At 43.4% G+C, this 19,344-nt stretch overlaps 1 protein-coding gene across 4 annotated transcripts in view; it reads left to right on the top strand.

Annotated features, from left to right (window-relative positions):
• Window positions 1-19,344, top strand: part of LOC120933098 (zinc metalloproteinase-disintegrin-like batroxstatin-2) — a 130,496-nt gene that overhangs the window by 84,361 nt on the left and 26,791 nt on the right. For all 4 annotated transcript variants that reach the window (XM_040346095.1, XM_040346096.1, XM_040346094.1 and 1 more), the window contains 6 exons: window positions 8,955-9,039; window positions 11,910-12,051; window positions 13,380-13,451; window positions 14,655-14,730; window positions 14,826-14,934; window positions 17,084-17,183. In XM_040346095.1, the coding sequence (XP_040202029.1) occupies window positions 8,955-9,039; window positions 11,910-12,051; window positions 13,380-13,451; window positions 14,655-14,730; window positions 14,826-14,934; window positions 17,084-17,183 (584 nt within the window). The remainder of the gene's footprint in view (window positions 1-8,954; window positions 9,040-11,909; window positions 12,052-13,379; window positions 13,452-14,654; window positions 14,731-14,825; window positions 14,935-17,083; window positions 17,184-19,344) is intronic.

Raw genomic sequence — 19,344 nt, 5'->3', positions numbered from 1 at the left:
GGAGGCAGAGAGGGCCAGACACCCGGAAAATCAAACACCTCCACATGTTGAGCAGGAGGAGGCTGGGGAAGGAAGAGAGGAGGATGTGGAAGGAGAAGAGGATGTGGAAGGAGAAGAGGATGTGGAAGGAGAAGAGGATGTGGAAGGAGAAGAGGATGTGGAAGGAGAAGAGGAAGGAAGAAAGGAGGAAGGAAGAGAGGAGGAAGAAGTTATTTTGGACTTAGAATTTATATCAGATGAAGGGCAAGTGGCGGAAGAACAATTTGGCGAATTGCAAGAAGGTGGATTGATGGATGAAGGAGGAGTCGAAGATGATGGGGAGGTGGTGGAAGAAGGAGGAGTGATAGAAGATGATGGGGAGGTGGTGGAAGAAGGAGGAGTGATAGAAGATGAAGAAATTGGGGATGTGGAAATTATCAGGCCATCAGGTCAGTGTCACCCCTATATTAATAGGGCCAAACATATGCAGATAGGCTGGAAATTATTTACATATTTTGAATGCCAATTTGTTTATTTTTAGGGGATGAAGATGGTGTAGCACATTTTTCACGTGCAAGTGCTTCTATAATTGTACAGCAACTAATGGAGTGCAGCACGGAAATGGACATTATGCGGGAAAGGATGGTCGTCATGGAGCAGAATGTGCGAAATGTGATTTCAGAGTGTAGCACGGAAATGGAGAACATGCGACAAAGGATGCTAGTCATCGAACAAAATTACAAAAATATCATTGACATGATGGGCCGTGTCAAAGACTGAACCACAGAAGCCCATCCCCCGCCCATCCCCCGCCCATCCCCCGCCCACAAAACCCTTTTTAATTTTTGTACGTTATAATACGCCAAAATTTCTAAATGCACACACAGTGTGCCAATATGTGCTATCTGCCATCACAGACTATCTATTGTCTGTGCTTTGTGGGTACAAACCCCTCCTCGATCCTCAAGTAGTTGAGAGAAAGGGTTTGCTCCCACAAAACACAGACATTGATCACCCATGATGTCAGATAGCACATGTGGCCATTTGTCTGTTTAACCAATGACATTTGGCGAGTTTTCACTGAATGTGTGCATTTAGAAATTTTGGCGTGTTCCAGTGTGAAAGCACACCATCCATATGACTGACTGCTGTCCTTTTTTTAAATTTTTGTTTGGTGTTGATCTTTTTTGGTTTGTAAATGTTTCCAGTTTCAGATCACAAAACGAACAAGAAATCTCACCTAAAGAAAGAAGTTAACTAATTTTTGTAAAAAAAAAAAAATTTTTTGTGTTGTGTTAAAATCTTGTAGAAAAAATTAGACACAAACAAATACAAAGCCACTAAATTTTTGGTATACAAAAAATACACAACAATTTATAAATGTAAATAAATGTCTTCGAAACAAATACCCCAAAAAAATTTTGACAATAAAAAATAAGCCAAAAAATGTCTACATAAATTAGTCTGGGTTATTGGAAACCAAACTAAAAAATAACTTAAATTTTTAACCAAAGTCTAAAAAAATTCGATTTAGAAGTGTGTATATATGTATATATATATATATATATATATATATCTATATATATATATATATATATATATATATATATATATATATATATATATATATATATATAATCTAGAGATAGATATATAGGAGACAAGCCAAAAAATTCTTGCGTATAGTTTCAGTGAAATTATTCTTACATTGTGTTTCGATCATTATTATTGGTAATCACTGTCAATAAAGACAAAAAAATAAATAATTAAAAGCAAATATTTTGTCTCAAAAATTTGCAGGAAATGTTTTCTGCCTAAAAATACACATTTCTTGTTAAAAAATGACTAAAATAAAAAATGAGACATCAAAAGCAGAAAAATGAGTGGCTTCTTATTTCTAGACTGAATACCCAGTTAGTAGATGAGTGAATAATGTGCAAATGTGGTTAGTTAATACATCTGAGTAAGTAAATCTGGCACTAGAAGTGCACTATTTTTGGAGATAACCTGGAAGACAGAAAAATAGAGAAAAAGCAGTAATGACAAACAACTGTATAAAGTCCAATGGTCTAATTATTTATTAGTTGTGAGAATATTCCTTTCTTTGGGGGCCGAATTAGAAAGAAATATGATCTGGCATAGCAATGGCCCCCCGACCCATGAAGTACTCAACATATTTGTCGCGTACCTCACGAGCAGATTGGGGGGCCAAGCCAGCGCGACCAGTGTCCAGGCCAGGAATGTTCTCTGAGGGTAGTCCTGCCTCAGAGCCCATGGAGGCTAGGTACGTCTGGGAGTGCCTGCGTAGAAAATTGTGCAAAATGCAGCAGGCAAATATAATGGTGTTCAATTTATATTCCGCCAAATGTATCGATGTCAGGAACAGGCGGAACCGGTTGCTGAGGATCCCAAAGGCATTCTCGACTACCCTCCGAGCCCTGGACAACCGAAAATTGAACACACTCCTCTCTGAGGTGAGGGTCCTCTGGGGAAAAGGCCGCATTAGGTGAGGTCCAAGGCCGAAAGCCTCGTCCGCTAGGAACACAAACGGAAGTCCTTCCACATTATCTTCATCTGGTGGCAATGCCAGACCACCAGTTTGGAGACGATCATAGAAATCAGTCCGTGCGAACACTCCCCCATCTGACATCCGGCCGTTCTTCCCCACGTCCACATATAGAAACTCATACTGTGCCGACACCACCGCCATCAACACGATACTATGATAACCCTTGTAATTATAATAGTAGGACCCCGAGTGGGGTGGGGGCACAATGCGGACGTGTTTCCCATCTATTGCTCCACCGCAGTTAGGAAAATCCCACCGCTCGGCAAATTGGGAAGCCACAGACTGCCATTCCTGTGGTGTGGAGGGTAGCTGTGGGGACAAACAAAAAAAGAGATTTAGTACTTTGGCACATAAACATTGCAAACATAATCCTACAAGCATCCTTGTGCAACTTTACATTTTTAAAATAGCATTTGCAAATTATGAAGTGAGAATTTCGGGGCACAAATAGATAGGCCCACTTAATTAATAAGAGACTCCACAGCCCTCTGATGGGGACAAAAACACTTTGAAGGGGGGGTGGGGGGTGTTTAAACTGTTTTTAGAAAACAATAAAAAATAAAAAAAAGTGGCATGGTGGGGGTTGGCCCGAAGATAGCATGCTGGACAGGTTAATATTGGGTAAGATCAAAATATGCAGGTAGGCCAAAATAAAAAGAACATGTAAAAGCTGATATCAACATGCATAGTGAGAAAAGGGAACGTTAGTTAAACACACAGCATATCTGGGAAATAAAATAAAAAGTTAGTTTGCCACATTATTAAAGACACATTGTGAGGTTAAAATGAGGAAACTTACCTTCATATACTCCTCGTGCATAACTTTAATGATGGCAGCACACGTGTCCGGTATGATGACCCCAAGCGCCTGCGGAGAGATGCCTGTCGAGAACTTGAGGTCCTGCAGGCTCCTCCCAGTCGCCAGGTACCGCAACGTGGCAATAAGCCTCTGCTCGGCCGTGATGGCTTGGCGCATCACAGTGTCCTGCCTCGTGATATAGGGGGACAGAAGTTCCAGCAGACTGTTGAATACGGGGTCCGTCATGCGGAGAAAATTCCTATAGTCATTAGGATTATTCTCCTGGAGTTCCCTAAGCAGAGGCATATGAGAGAACTGGTCACGCTGGCGCAACCAATTCTTGGTCCAGAAACGCCTCCGCCCCCTGTTTCTGGCCAAAGTACTGGAATAATGAACATATCCAGCAGCCATCCCATAAACAGCACCAACTCGCGAAAATTGACGCTGCTGCTCCATCATGGCTTCAAACCGGCCGGCTGGTCAGTCAAGAACACACTCCAACAGAAAGCACAATCAAATCCAGCGGTACCTGCAAAGAACGCACGACACACAGATACGAACGCACAGTACGAATCTGCTAAGCAGAACGAACTGCACGCCTGTACCCGAATGCCAACTACGTACCCACAAGCACACGCACTGAACGAGAAAATACTACCTGCTAAAGCCTGGAGACCGAGAAGCGCGAATCAGCTCTAACCAAACCTTCACTAACACGAGCAAAGCCGTAACTAGCAAAAGCGGAACAGAGGGCGTCGCCATTGACTTTGGCCTTTCCCTTTATAGTGACGTCAAACGTGGATTACGTGCACGCGTTCAGGTCCGCAGGGAAATATCGTCCGCTGGTGTGTACAAGCCAGCGGGCCAAATGAAAAAACAGCCTTGTACGCCGGAAACAGCCCGTCGGACATTTCGAACGGACATGTTTGGTCGTGAGTACTCGGCCTTACTCTTCAACTTCAAACTAACCCCCAGGAGACTGTTCACATTTTCCTCTGCTATAGGCCACCTGGGCCAAAATCGCAGCTTCTACCATCATTAACGGAGTTCATATCCACTTATACCCTTAACAGCAAACATCTTCTGCTGCTCGGGGACTTCAATCTGTGGGCCAACTCCTCACAGGATCCCATTGCGGATGCCTGCATCGATCACCTGGAAGGTTTAGGACTACAGCAACTTATATGCGGACCCACGCATGCTTCAGGTCACACACTCAACCTAATTTTCAGACAAAATCTAAAAATAAACATTTTGGGAAATGAACCTTTGCCATGGACAGACCACCATGCAATTAGTTTCATAATTTCCAAAATTCCACCAGTTATAAAAGCACCCAAGCTGGTGACAATACACTGGGCTAGATCTCAGAAGAAGCTCCATTCGGAACTCTTCAAATCTTCCTTGGGAAATCGAAACTATTCATCCTCAGTTAACAGCCTCAGATACACTGGATGCCATAAATGCAGCTCTGCTACAATCAGCCGACTTAGTAGCACCGAAACGCAAAGTCCGCATCCGGAAAAAAAAGTCTGGCTGGTTCAACAACCAGCTGTCCCTACTGAAGCAAGAGCGCAGAAGGGCGGAAGCCGCCTGGAAAAGAAGCCCTTCTGAAGATCACCTCATCATCTACAAGGCAATAACAACACAATATCATAAAGAAATCTTGAAAGCCAAGAAACATCATTTTTCTATGACGATTAACAGCGCCATGAACCGCCCCCGAGAGCTCTTCAAGATGGTCACCCAGACCATGAATCCGGGATGTCTTGAAGTCCCCAATTCAGACACCCAAGAGTTCTGTAATGAACTATCGGATTTCTTCATCGACAAAATCGAAAGAATCCGGGTAAGTATTCTGCAAAATAATACCCCCCTCAGCCCCCTCTTCAATCAACTACAAAACACCAACAGAAACCTTCTACAATCAACTAAGTTCACTCTGGAACCCATCTCCATCGATACCACCAAAAATATCATTGGTGCGTTGCGGAACAGCACAGCACCCAATGACATCATTCCCAACAAGCTGCTGAAGGAATGCGCCGACATTCTGGCGCCTCCCATCACACAGCTTATAAATCAGTCATTTAAGGAAGGCATAGTGCCATCCCTGCTGAAAGAGGGCACAATCCAGCCCATCTTGAAAAAACCTAACTTGGATCCCAAGGACCCAACTCACCGCCGCCCCATAACAGGCCTAAATATTCTCTCCAAGATAATGGAGAAAATAGTGGTACAACAGCTGCAACAGCATCTGGATATCCACAATCTACTCAATCCATTTCAATCAGGTTTCCGTCCCGGACACGGGACAGAAACGGCCTTACTCAAAATATGGGACGATGCCCTCGAGGCCGCAGACGAGGGAGAATCCTGTCTCCTGGTTCTGCTGGACCTAAGCGCAGCCTTTGACACAGTAGACCACAAAATGTTACTGATGCGACTGGCCGAGGTAGCCAGAATCGCAGAAGGTGATTTACCATGGTTTTCCTCCTTTCTTGAAAACCGATCACAAACAGTGAAACTGGGATCTTTCACGTCGGAAAAACGCACGGTGCCATGTGGAGTCCCCCAAGGATCCCCCCTGTCACCGGTACTGTTCAACATCTATCTTCGCCCTCTCTTTGATATTATCAGTAGCCAAGAACTACTTTATCACTCTTATGCAGACGATACGCAATTGTATTTTCGCATCTGCAACAAAAAGGATCATCATCTCAGTTTAGAGAAATGTCTCTCTTCGATAGAAAACTGGATGACTAAGAGTTATCTTAAACTTAACAGTTCCAAAACAGAACTTCTTATGTTTCACGCCAGCCGCAAGAGTCAACTGGCAACAACCTGGACACCGCTGCCCATTCTGGGCCAAATCATCACCCCTAGCTCCAAAGTCAAAAGTCTAGGAGTCATTTTTGACACCTTCATGACAATGGACGCACAAATAGGGTCAGTAGTCAGCGGATCGCACCATTTGTTGCGCCTACTACGCAGACTTATTCCATTTATCCCCAAAGAAGACGTAGCAGTCGTAGTGGGAACAATCGTGAATTCCAGACTGGACTATGCAAATGCCCTTTACCTCGGGCTCCCAAAGTACCAAATCGTTCGTCTGCAAGTCGTACAGAATACGGCCGCCAGACTGGTGACTGGGAAAAGGACATGGGAATCAATCTGACCTTCGCTGAGAACCCTTTACAGGTTGCCAGTAAAAGACAGAATTGTATTTAAAGCACTCTGCCTGACACATAAGTGCATCCATGGGAAGGCGCCGCAATATCTTTGCGACAAGATAGAACCTCACATTTCTAATTGCGTTCTGCGATCCACTGACCAAAATCTGGTCAAGGTGCCAAAAACCAAATACAAGTCCAAAGGAGAAAGAAGGTTTGCTTTTCAAGGTCCGAGACTATGGAACGCTTTACCAACCAGCGTTCGGTTGGAGGAAAACCACCTGACTTTCAGAAGACAGATTAAAACTCTGCTCTTTTGATGTCATGAGACACGAAACATCAAGCGCCCAGAGGCGATTCAGTTCGCATGTGCCGCGCTATATAAGTTTTTCATTCATTCATTCATTCATTCATTCATACTCACGTATGTGTTCGCTTCTGCGTGCAAGCTCGGCGGGACGGGGCGCGTTTTCTGGCTCCTAACTTTTTTTGCTGGATCCTAGATTCCAAGCAAATTTGTCAAACCCCGACTTACAGAGTACATCCACGTATGTAGTCTAGAGGTGGAATGCCAGTGAAACCAGAGGAGTAAATAGAAGGTTCAGGAACCCACTATAAGAAACCTTAAAGGGCCCCACTGACCACCAGGGCCCTTTCCATCGGTACTGAGGTAATTTTATCGATCCTGGGGCCCTTTTTTTCTGGTCCCAGGGCCCTTCCCTCCGCATCTGGGGCTCTTCCCCCGGAGCCCTTCCCAACTGATCCTGGGGCCCTTTATAATACCAGATTCACACTGCACAAAAACAAGTCAAAATGCATTAATTCAATGGGTGCTGTGTTAATCAATGCATTACTTTTCTGTGACTTTGGTGCGATTTGAGTGCTACAGACTCAAGGAAATCGCAAGCAAGTCACAAATAAAAAAAAAACAAGTTGCAAGCGACACTGGGGGTGTAGCAGTGTGATCCGAACCTTAAGGCCCCTCAGCCCCCCCCCCCAAACATGTGGCCAAACACCAGGGCCCAGTCACAAATGCAACCTTTGGGAACCCAGGTAGTACCTCCAAGTGAGGCTATGTTTAATGACAAAAGCAAGAGGCTATGTTTAATGCTGACCTAAAGGCTTTAGGTCAGCATTAAAACTAAACTACAGGCAAACCAGCAGCACAGCTCTGTCTAGCAGTGATAGGACTTTCACTTACAGGTCTTCTCTCCTCCTTACCCTGGGACTGGACAGTAAAAGGAGAAGCAGCAGTGCAAAACAGGACACAGTGCACTTATCCTTTTTGCTGCCCTCTAGCTGAAAACCTTATCCTCCCTCCCCATATTCATACTTACCTTGCCAACATGTTTGCAGCCTCCAGGGATTGTGTATATTCCTGTCCAGTGCATTGGCCACACCTGCACAGAGGCTTCCCATGGAATTCTTTGCGACCATCTTCCAAGTGGCTCCTGCCCATGGAGGCGATTCCATAGAACACAATGGGAAGCCATTGAGAAGGTATGACCAGCAAACTGAGGATTGGCAGAGAAATGTAAACAAACCCTGTGGGCACTATTGCAAAGTAAGCATGCATCTTAAAAGGGGTGCTAGGTTAGCACTGAATTTGGTAAAAACAAAAAAGGGGTAAATGCACTTTGTTTTAAGGAGCACCTATTTATTTTTAAAAATCTTTTTACAAAATCTCATCTTTACAGTTTTTAGGGTCCAGTGTTCTTAAAAAAAAAAAATTGTACTCACTTGTATATGGCTGGTACTAGGCAGATTTCGTAATCTGCCTAGTTCCTAGTCTGCGGTGGTTCAACTTCCTGTCCTAAGACCCCATTGCCTCCTGGGAAATGATGACACTCATTTCCCAGGAGTCTCTGGGCATTACTGTGCCTAAAAATCCCAGCATGCACCTTTTTAGGAAAATCCAGGAAGACACAGGAACTGGGATTCTCATGCCCACAGCTAACATGGAAATGGCCACAAGATCGTTGAGCAGATATCAGGTAGGTGTTTACACTGTTTTATGTACTGATCGTGTTTTTTTAATAATTGCAAAAGAATATTGAATGTAATGTATTGTGGATTGCAAAAAAAAAAAAAAACTATGCCCGGAATCCCGCTTTAATAGTCCTTATATGTGGTGGCTGTGTACTCTTTTTTTCAGGTTATGTTCCTTTTTTTTTACCTGGCGATCCTGCAGCTAACAAACATTCTGTCCTAAGGTGACAATGCTCACGCACCATACTATATCTATGCAGGAGCAGTGTTGGTACCATTGGACAGCACTACAGAACATCTCCCCCCTCCTCTTCTCCATAACAGTGTGAGGGGTTCTTTAGTATTAACATCAGTTTTAAATACAGTTTAAAAGAAATGCTGATATTTATTTTTTTCTTTTAATAATGTTTAAGTTATTTTTTGTTTATGTACCCCTCCACACTAGAGTCAGTTGTAGCAGATGATTCCTGCTGTAATACAATGAAGAAAACAGGGTTTTGTAAGGAATCTGGAGCTGACTGTACACCCAGGTAAGTGTAAAATGGAGATTAATCAGATATCAGACATATTAGTTTGCTAACAACTAAAGTAGTAAGCCCCAAACATTAGCATGCTGTATCATGTGATATATTTTTAACAGTTCTCAGCAGCTTTCTAGTGGGTGTTTTGCTTGTATTCACTATTAGGCCAGCCACAAACGGTTCGAACCGGTAATGGGCAAGCTGAATGTACCAAGTTGATTGATTGATCAACTTGGGTACAACCAGCCTGCTGGATTCTCTTGCGATTATAGTTATGGCCACAAGCAATAATCACTGCCGGCTTCCCCTGCCCCCCCCCCCTTGGGAGAATACAATGTTTCGGCAGGAGGGATTCTGCTGTCAGCACTGTCTGTGTTGATGGGGGAATCTTGCAAATCGTGCAAATTTCTTTCCTGCAACCCGTCTTTGGCCTGTCTTAATCTGTAATACTGCATGGATAATACCCTAAAAATGTTCACATGTGAAAAAATTATGTATTCATTATCTGACTTATGACTTTGTTGCAACGCTTCGTTTTGGGCTTAGTGGTAAGGGTAGGTTTATGTAAAGGGTTAAAGTGGCCCTTTCACATAAAGAAAAAAACTCAATAAACCAAGAAACTGTAAAAAAAAAAATATTGTCCCCCAAATCCAAAATGCCTCTCTGATGAAGAGAAGCCCCAAACTGAAAATGTTAATCTCCTGGTCCCAAACAACAGTTCTGCTGACCTCCATGTCAATCCAATGTCTTGTAGGGGGGGACTAGAGAGGATATAGTAATGATGTGGAGGTTGAAGAGAGTAACCACTGAAGACATAGTATGTTTGATGTGGAGGTTGGTGGGAGGAACCAATGAAAGCATAGTTGTGACATAGAGCTCATGTGAGGAATCGGTGTGGGAAATGACTAAGCCCTGTGGGTGGGGCGAAACATGTCAGGGGTGTGGCCTGGAGAGAGTTCAGGCTGAGGCCGCTTCCATTCTTTGCATGAGGGTTTTGTGTGATGTGTGGCTCTTGGGACTTATTTTCCTTCCTCATTGACTTCTTTCCCTGCCTGCACTCCCAGTGATTGTCAGCATATAAGAACTTACTAGAGTCTGAAGAGGCACCCTTAATTTCTTTGTGTGGAGTCACAGAAATCAATAAGGGCACAGTAGTGATATCGATGTTGACGGAGGAACCAGTGAATGCATGGGAGTGACAAGGAGGTTGGTGGGAGGAACCAGTGAGTGCAAAGTATTGATGTAATGGTCAGTGAGAGGAACCAGTGAGGCAATAGTAATTATGTGGAGGTTGGCAGGAGGTACCGATGAGGGCATAGTAATGATGTGGAGGTTGGTGGGAGGATCCAGTGAGGGTATAGTAGTGATATGGAGGTCACTGGGCGTAACCAGTGAGGAAATAGGAGTGATGTGGAGGTTGGCAGGAGGAAGCACTGAGGCAATAGTAGCGATGTGAATGTTGGAAAAAGGAACCGGTGAGGGCAATACTATACCAGAAGATCAACATTCTAGAAGGTTTTGGTTTTAGAAAAAACTCTATCTGGGGATTCTTTTCAGCATAACCGCATTCAAAAGTGTGGTATTCTCTTTCTTCTTGGCTTATTAAAACCATTTCTGAACCTCCCCCTATTAATAAATCCAGATCTCATATTTAAACCACAAAATTAATACACTTTTTGTGGTGATCGATATTACCACAGTAAAAAGAGATACCAGTAGAAATACCATGGTCATGCTGATTAGACTATAATATAATGTGATAGGGGTGAGACACCTATTTACAGTTGTTTGCCAGGTAAAAAATATTGCTTACAGTGTATGTGAAGCTGGAAAATCTTTAAACTCCAGCCTTGAGAGATTTACACTCAGTTTCTGTTGGTTTCACAAGACAGGAAGTGAGCGAAAAATTGCAACAGGAACAGAGACAAATAAAAATATGAGCAGGGGTTCTAGCCTTTGCCTACTCTACTAAAGAAAAACATTTGTATTTCTGTTTGTGTTGCTGTTGAAGAATTCACCTCCCTTCCTGTGTTGTAAAATGTTGTCAGCAAGATAGGAATTTGGGGGTAAATCTCTCGAATAAGGGCCCTAGGTAGCAGTAAAAAATTGATGGTTTTAACTTATCGCCATTTTCAAAAACGTAAAAAAAAAAAAAAAAATGTAAAAAGGAAAGATCCGCTTTTCCCTCTCCCCCCACAACCATATTTGGATTTTTTTTTTTTTTTAAGGGAGCAGGTTTCTAGTTTTGAATGGTATCTGTTCCTTGGTGATCTGAGTGGAAGTTGCCCCCCCCCCCCCCATATCCGGAACCTTCAGGAACACATAATGGTGGGCATTTGGCGCCTAACTGAGCTCAATAATCAATCAATCAATAATAACAGGTCCCAGGGGGAGCGGGTCCATTCATAAAGCGCAGTGTGACTTGCACATGTGCAGTGGGGAGCCAGCTGTGAACCAGTAGGAAGTCACAGCTGGCTTCCCACACTCAAAATGGTGGCACAGGGGACCAGAAGACTGGCAAACAACCAGCCCGGTTGATGACAGTGCTGGATCCCTAGGCTGGTGGGTATCTGTATATTAAAGGTACACCATTTGTAGCTGGTAACTTTTAATTTGTGTGCAAACTGCTGGAAATTCTTTTTAGCTATCCATACCAATATTAAATGATGCTCCAGTCAAACATTTGCTGCATTAAATATCTCACAGTAATATGATTCCAAAAGAAGGGGTCAAAGATTTCATTCAAATATCTTTTAGAAAAAGCAAATATTTAAGAGTACATTTCTTTTCTGCTCAGTGGGACTCAACACCAATTGTTCTATTTAAATGTGGTTTATATACTCTCTAAGATCTAATTACTGTGATTTCTGTGTATGCAGGGATGTGAAGTGCGGAGTGCTATTCTGCTCTAGGGGCTTTGATAAGCCCATTGTTACTTCTGGTTACTGTATGTTTTCAAACTGCAAAATCCTGAGGCCAGCTGTGCTAGTTGAGGATGGAACTAGGTGTGGGAATAACAGTGTGAGTATGGATTAATGACGTTGCATTGTACACTTTTCAGTGTATTTCATTTGGACTTTTTACATAGAATGTTTTACCTAACTTCATGTATAACTTCATGTATCAGTCCCAACAGTGCTCACCAGAGCTGCCAGGCTGTGCCCATCAGTGCTGCCAATCTGCCCACAAAAGCTCCCAATCAGTGCCCATCAGTGCCTCCTCATTATTGTCACCTACCAGTGTTGCCTACCAGTGCCACCTATCAGTGCACATCAGTGCCTCTTCATCAGTATCCATCGGTACCCATCAGTGCAGCCTCATCAGCGTACATCAGTGAAAGAAAAAAATTACCTTTTTGCAAAATTTTATAACAGACTATGGGCCAGATTCACGTAGAATCGCGGCGGCGTAACGTATCGTATATACGTTACACCGCCGCAAGTTTTCATCGCAAGTGCCTGATTCACCAAGCACTTGCGTGAAAACTTACGCTGGCGGCCTCCGGCGTAAGCCCGCGTAATTCAAAGGGGCGCGTGCCATTTCAATTAGGCGCGCTCCCGCGCCGGACCTACTGCACATGCTCCGTTTTGAAATTCCCGCCGTGCTTTGCGCGAAGTGACGTCATTTTTTCGAACGGCTACGTGCGTAGCGTACTTTCGTATTCCCGGACGTCTTACGCAAGAAAAATTTTTTTTGAAATTCGACGCGGGAACGCCGGCCATACTTTAACATGGGCTGTGTAAAGTTAGGGCAGGTAAAACGACGACTAACTTTGCGACGGGAAACTATACTAGCAACGACGTAACGAACGCGAAAAAACCGTCGTGGATCGCCGTAAAACCTCATTTGCATACCCGACGCTGGAATGCGACGCGAACTCCACCCAGCGGCGGCCGAGGTACTGCATCCTAAGATCTGACGGTGTAAGACAATTACACCTGTCGGATATAAGGGCTATCTATGCGTAACCTGATTCTATGAATCAGTCGCATAGATACTCTGAGAGATATATTTGTGTGAAAAAAAAAAAATGTAGTTTCGGTACAGTGTTGTATGACCGCGTAATTGTGCGCAATTGTCATTCAAAGTGCGACAGCGCTGAAAGCTTAATATTGGCCTGAGCAGGAAGGGTTAAAAGTGCCCAGTAGGCAAGTGGATATACTGTAGATATGTGTATATGTGTGTATATATATATATATATATATATATATATATATATATATATATATATACAGTATATATATATATAATAGTTTTAATATAGGGTACATCCGCTCATGTGTTTATTGTGTTTCTAATTTTTTTGTTAGTATGTTAATTCTATTGATGTAATATAATTCATTTTGCAGATGTGTTCCAATAAGAGATGCATCACTGCTCCAGATGTTCAGAAATGCCATGCCCAGTGCCCAGGACATGGGGTGAGTGCTCAAAATATGAGAGCAACTTGATAATATTTGTACAAGGCAAGAAGCAACATAGATGCCTGCTCATCTCAATGCTCTTCCTCTCAATCATACTGTAAACATTGAACCCCAATTGCAGCAATAAAAACATGATAGTTATATTTATTCTTCCCATGTCTATCCTAAACAAAAATACAAAGAGTTTTGGCTGGAATGGAGCTTTAAACATTAGACCCCCTACTCTCCATCTCTACTCTACCCAGGGCCGTCTTTAATTTTGATTGGACCCTGGGCAAAAAATTTTTGGGGGCTCCCCAATTTTGCTCTCCACCTGCTCTGAGACAAACAATTAATATCAGCTAGACTTAAAATCAGTTTACTGTATCAGATCAGGCAGTGATTGCGATTGGCTGCCAGAGGTTACAGCATATCATTACCACTTACTGACTGGTTGCTAGAGGTTACAGCACACATTAAGGCTCACTGATTGGTTGCTAGAGGTTACAGCACATGATTTCTTCTTGTTGATTGGTTGCTAGAGATTACTGTACAGTAATACTGCTCACTGATTGGTTGCTAAAGGTTACAGCACATGATCTCTTCACTGCAGAGTTGCATGATATACATATGAATGCCGCCTTTTTTTACTAATGAATGCAGCCGGCCTCAGCTATTTACATATGAATGCTCCCGTTATTTACATACAGTATGAATGATGGTTATTTACATGTAAACACAGGGTCTGCAGGTGAGTCATCTGTACACAAAAATAGGGCAGAGTTGGGCAGCATTAGTAGCAGAACTTCACACTGAGACATCAGGACACAGCAAAGGACTAAAACTTCAAGGAACAAGGGAATTTAAACTGAGATAGTTGGCAAGTATGAGGCAGCTGCTTTGGGCCCCACAACAATGACCGGGCCCAGGGCAGCTGTCCCTTTTGCCCTGCCTCAAAGACGGCCCTGACTCTACCCCTGCTCTACATTTAGTGTATTAGTCTGGTAATGTGTCTATACATAGATAGCAGGAAAATGTACATAAGACCAAGAAAGGGTGTATTATAGCTTAGGGTGGCCACAGGCTAGGGTGAAGGATAACCACACATAGTGGTTAGTGGGATAGATGCATTTCATGTGTCCAATGAGTAAAGGGATCTTTAAAAATTATTTGATTGATGCAATTTCAAATGCAAAAATCACTACTTTGTTTTTCTGGCAGGTTTGTGACCATGAACAGCAGTGTCAGTGCGAAGAAGGTTGGGTACCCCCTAATTGTGACAGCAGAGCACAGTTTGGTATGTGACAAAAGTCAAAGCCATTCAAGAGAATTACAACACGTGTCCTAATCACTTTCAGTCGTTTATAAACACCATCTTTTTTGTCTCCATAGGTTCTGGTTACGTTGCACTCATTGTCATCATTGTCATCTTTCTCCTGATCTTTGTAATGTCTACATTGTTTATAGTGTACAAGAAAAGATCTCAGTGGAGGATTCATGGGTATGACTGGCGTTAGGGATATATGTGATGGCACTACACAGAGACAAAGGAGGTTGAAAGACAAACCAGGGTTGTAGGATGTCACAGGGGATAAAACCTATTTTATTTGTGTTTTAATAAATTGCATAAGCACATTGCATCAACTAAAAAGCTATACATTATTTTAAATTAAACCAGCAAGTTAAATGTTTTTCTAGCCCCCTTCTATAAATGAGAGAGGCAACAGTATATTTATTAATGCTGCATACCAGGGGTCTCAAAACTTTTTTTAACAAAGGGCCAGTTTACTGTCCTTTAGACTTTAGAGGGGCCGGACTGGCCATTGGGAATAGAAAAAATCCAGACTTCAGTGGGAAAAAAGAATGTCCCATTGTTTGTTTCAGTGGGAGTAATTGTGCCCCATCATTGGTGTCAGTGTGAGGAATTGTTCTCCACTGTTGATGATATTGGGAGAAATTGTGCCCCATTGTTGGTGTCATTGGGAGGAATTATGCCCCATTGTTGGTGTCAGTGGGGGGAATTATGCCCCATTGTTGGTATCTTACGATGAAACAGTGCCCTAAGGGCCAGATAAAAGCAAGCAAGGGGGTGCATCTGGCCACAGTTTGGAAACTACTGCTATATAACATGGTTGGAGGGAATTAAAGTTGAACTCCAGGCAAATTGCATACATACAAAGATAAAAAGACATATCTGCGAGCTGTATTAATTTCCACAGGAAATTCATTTCTGTGCATCAAGTCCTGAGATTTACACAGCTCTGCCAGACAGCATACTCCTACCAGCCAATTCCGGAGACCCGATATTTCTCTGCTGTAGTTGGGTAACACAGGCCTCTCTGTGACTGGACAGTGAATGGAGAAGCAGCACACTGATGAGATCATCTCTCTGTCACTTTGCTGTCCCTTGCACTGCAACACAACTGATTGGCTCCTTGTGCTGCTTTTCCTTCCCCTAGTCTGAGCTCTGCTGTACAGGAACTGCAAAAGGCTGATACCAAGTCAAGTACTAAAAAGCAGATATAATGATGTATGTATATTGTAAACGCAAATATGTACAATTCAGTTTTGGAAGTAATAGGATAACAGACAGAATTTGGGTTTAATTGCAGAATAAAACCCAAGGTTTATGCTGAACAGTCAGACCAAATGCTGGGGGCATGCAGCAGCTTTTACTGGCTATTTGTAAGCTTCTGCCTGCTAACAATATTGGCCCGGATTCACAAAGCACTTACCCCGACGTATCTCGAGATACTCCGCGTAAGTGTAAATATGCGCCGTCGTATCCATGCGCCGTGCCCACAAACTGAGATACGCCTAAAAATAGGCTTTATCCGACCGACGTAACTTGCCTACGCCGGCGTATCGTGGGCGCATATTTACGCTGGACGCATCTGGCGTTTCCATTGATTTCCTATTCAAATATGCAAGTGAGGGAGATACGTCGATTCACGAACGTACTTGCGCCCGCCGCATTACATACGCGGTTTGCGTAAGTCGTACGTCCGGCGTAAAGTTATTCCCCATATATGAGGCGCAACCCATGCAAAGGTATGGACAAGGGAACTCAAGCCGTCGTATTTTACGTTGTTTACGTTGTATGTGAATATGGCTGGGCGTAGGTTACGTTCACGCCGTAGGCAGTGATCCGTCGTATCTTAGGCATTCGTTCCGACGTGATTCTGAGCATGCGCACTGGGATGCGTCCACGGGACGGCGCATGCGCCGTTCGTTATTCGTATCTGGCTGAGACTCAGCCCATCATTTGCATGGGGTCACGCCTCATTTGCATGGCTCACGCCCACTTCCACTTACGACGACTTACGCCTAAGAAACCCAGTGCAGATTTGGTGGCAAGTGCATTGTGAATTGGTGCTTGCTTCTCTGCGCTACATCGACGTAGCGTATATGAGATACGCTACAGCGGCATAAATATGCGCCGATGTCTGTGAATCTGGGCCATTATATGTAGACGTGTTTCTGTAAAGATAAATCCATGGTAAAAATGGTTCAGCGTTATGAAATGTGAATGATCCTCCAAGTAATTCATATCCTTTGAAGACTCTGGAATGAAGGGAAGGGGAGCATTGCTATCACTGTAATGTGTACTGTATGATGAAAAATTACACAATTGTTTTCTCCATTTGTAGCAGGAGATCGGCAGAAGGTAACTCAGGCATGAACAACCCAATTTTCAATGCTCCAAAGCACACACAAGAGTCACAAAATCCTGATGCGTCAACCCCTTTGGTAAGATTTCGTACAATCCATTATATTACCATTGTTCATCTGAAACAGTTTTTCTGCTGCTATCCATAAGGCCTCGTACACACCATCGGACATGTCCATTCGGAGATTTCGGTCTGATGGCTGTACACACCATCAAACCGAAATCCCCGTGGACAGACAGGGCGGTGACGTGGCAGTGACGTTGACGCCGCCACGTCACCAAACCAGGAAGTAAAATACTTCCACGCATGCGTCGAGATATATCTGTCCGCTAGTTAGGTGTACTAACCAGCGGACATGTCGGACGGACGGGTTTCCAGCCGACAAGTTTTAAAGCATGCTTTAAAACTTGTCGGCTGGAAAAACCTGTCTGCTAGGCTGTACACACGGTCGGATCAGTCCGCTGAAACTGGTCCGCGGACCAGTTTCAGCAGACATGTTCGATCGTGTGTACAGGGCCTCAGCGTGCGCACAGGGTGTGCCCGGTGTGCCTGGGCACACCCTTATAACCCTGTGTGGTACATATTCCCCCTGTTTAGACCCCTGAAATGTCACCAAATAAAAGGAATCTTAATTTTCTTCTTTTTTTTCTGCTAAAATAATTGTAAGAAAAATAATAAAAAAATAAACTTGTATATAAAAAAAACCTACTAACACTGTCCACTGCACCAATCTCTGCCTTTATGACACCATCCACTGCTCAACAGACACCGTCCTCTGCTCTACAGACACCATCCTCTGCTCTACTGACACCATCCACTGCTCTACAGATACCGTCCTCTGCTCTACAGATACCGTCCTCTGCTCTACTGACACCATCCACTGCTTTACAGATACCGTCCTCTGCTCTACTGACACCATCCACTGCTCTACTGACACCATCCACTGCTCTACTGACACCATCCACTGCTCTGCTATATACACATGCGCACACACATGCATTCAGTATACGTTTGAGATTTGGGGTGCACACCCTAATGCAATGGGCTGTGCACACCCATGCTGCTATCCTTATTAGGGCCATGTCACACTTGAGATCTTCTCACTGATCACTGATGATAAGTTGCCAGTCACAGAATTGTTATAGGGGGCAGAGAAATGCTCCCCAGTTTCTGCAACATCACTCCCTCGCTGGCTGGATGAGCAAGGTGTCCAGTGGCGGCTGGTGCTCCTTTTTTGGGGGGGGCATCAATCAACCCCCGGCCAGGTCTGCACTTACACCATACAGGTCATGGGCGGCTGCCCCGGCTTCTCCTCCTGACCAATCTGGTTTTAAAATCCACTTCCTGTACCGATTGGCTGGGGGGAGGAAGCAGGAAAACAACAGCGAATGTCGATTCGCTAATGTCACAAGTGGGTGGGCTTGGGGCTCAGTGCTCTGTGCCCCGAGCCCAACGTTTTTGAAGCCAATTAGAGCCGCTTCAAAAACAAAAGAAAAAAGATTGTAGAAATCAATGCGTCCAGCACCCCGTATTGGAGATTAGGAAGGCGGTGCCCCTGCGCTCCATATGGACCGGCCGCCGCTGAAGGTGTCGCTCCTTTGCTGGCAAGGTCGATTCTTTAGTGTTAGGTCTCTTTCAGATGGGCAGTCAGGGATGGTAAAAACAGGTGGCTGGGCTGCGGTTTTAGCCTCCCCGACCTCCCACCCAAACTGTTAAATAACAGCCAGACAAGGCTGTTCTCACGCCGTAGACGCAAAGCATTAGAAATGTGCAATTAGTTTAGTTCCGAATTCGTTTTTCGTCGAAATTTGACAAATTCGTTAGTTTGGAAAAATTCTAATTAATGAAAACCCATTTAACAAATTTTTCTGAAAATTCGTGAATTTCGAAAATTAAGAAAATAAGAATGAAAATCCAAAAATTCAAAAGAACGAAAATCTGAAAACCCGAAAATGTAAAAATCTGAAATAATAACTAACTAATAATAACTGTTACTAACGATTAAATTATAGGTATTGGAATTTCCTTTTTAAATTTGGCTGTTAGTAACCGTAACGAATACAAATGTATCCAAAGAATAACGAATGCATCTAAAGGAACGTAACAAATTAATAATTATAAATAAAAAACGGGGGGAAGCAGCAATGTAAATAAGCAGCAAGTTGGGACTTTAAAGGAAGCATGTTCAATGTGGCCAGAAAATGAGTCAATAATAAAAATATATGTGTATTATCTGAACA

The sequence above is a fragment of the Rana temporaria genome, chromosome 3, assembly GCF_905171775.1.
Source record: "Rana temporaria chromosome 3, aRanTem1.1, whole genome shotgun sequence".
NCBI lineage: Eukaryota > Metazoa > Chordata > Amphibia > Anura > Ranidae > Rana > Rana temporaria.
Note: the sequence above shows the minus strand (reverse complement) of the source record. Positions and strands in the feature narration are given on the sequence as shown.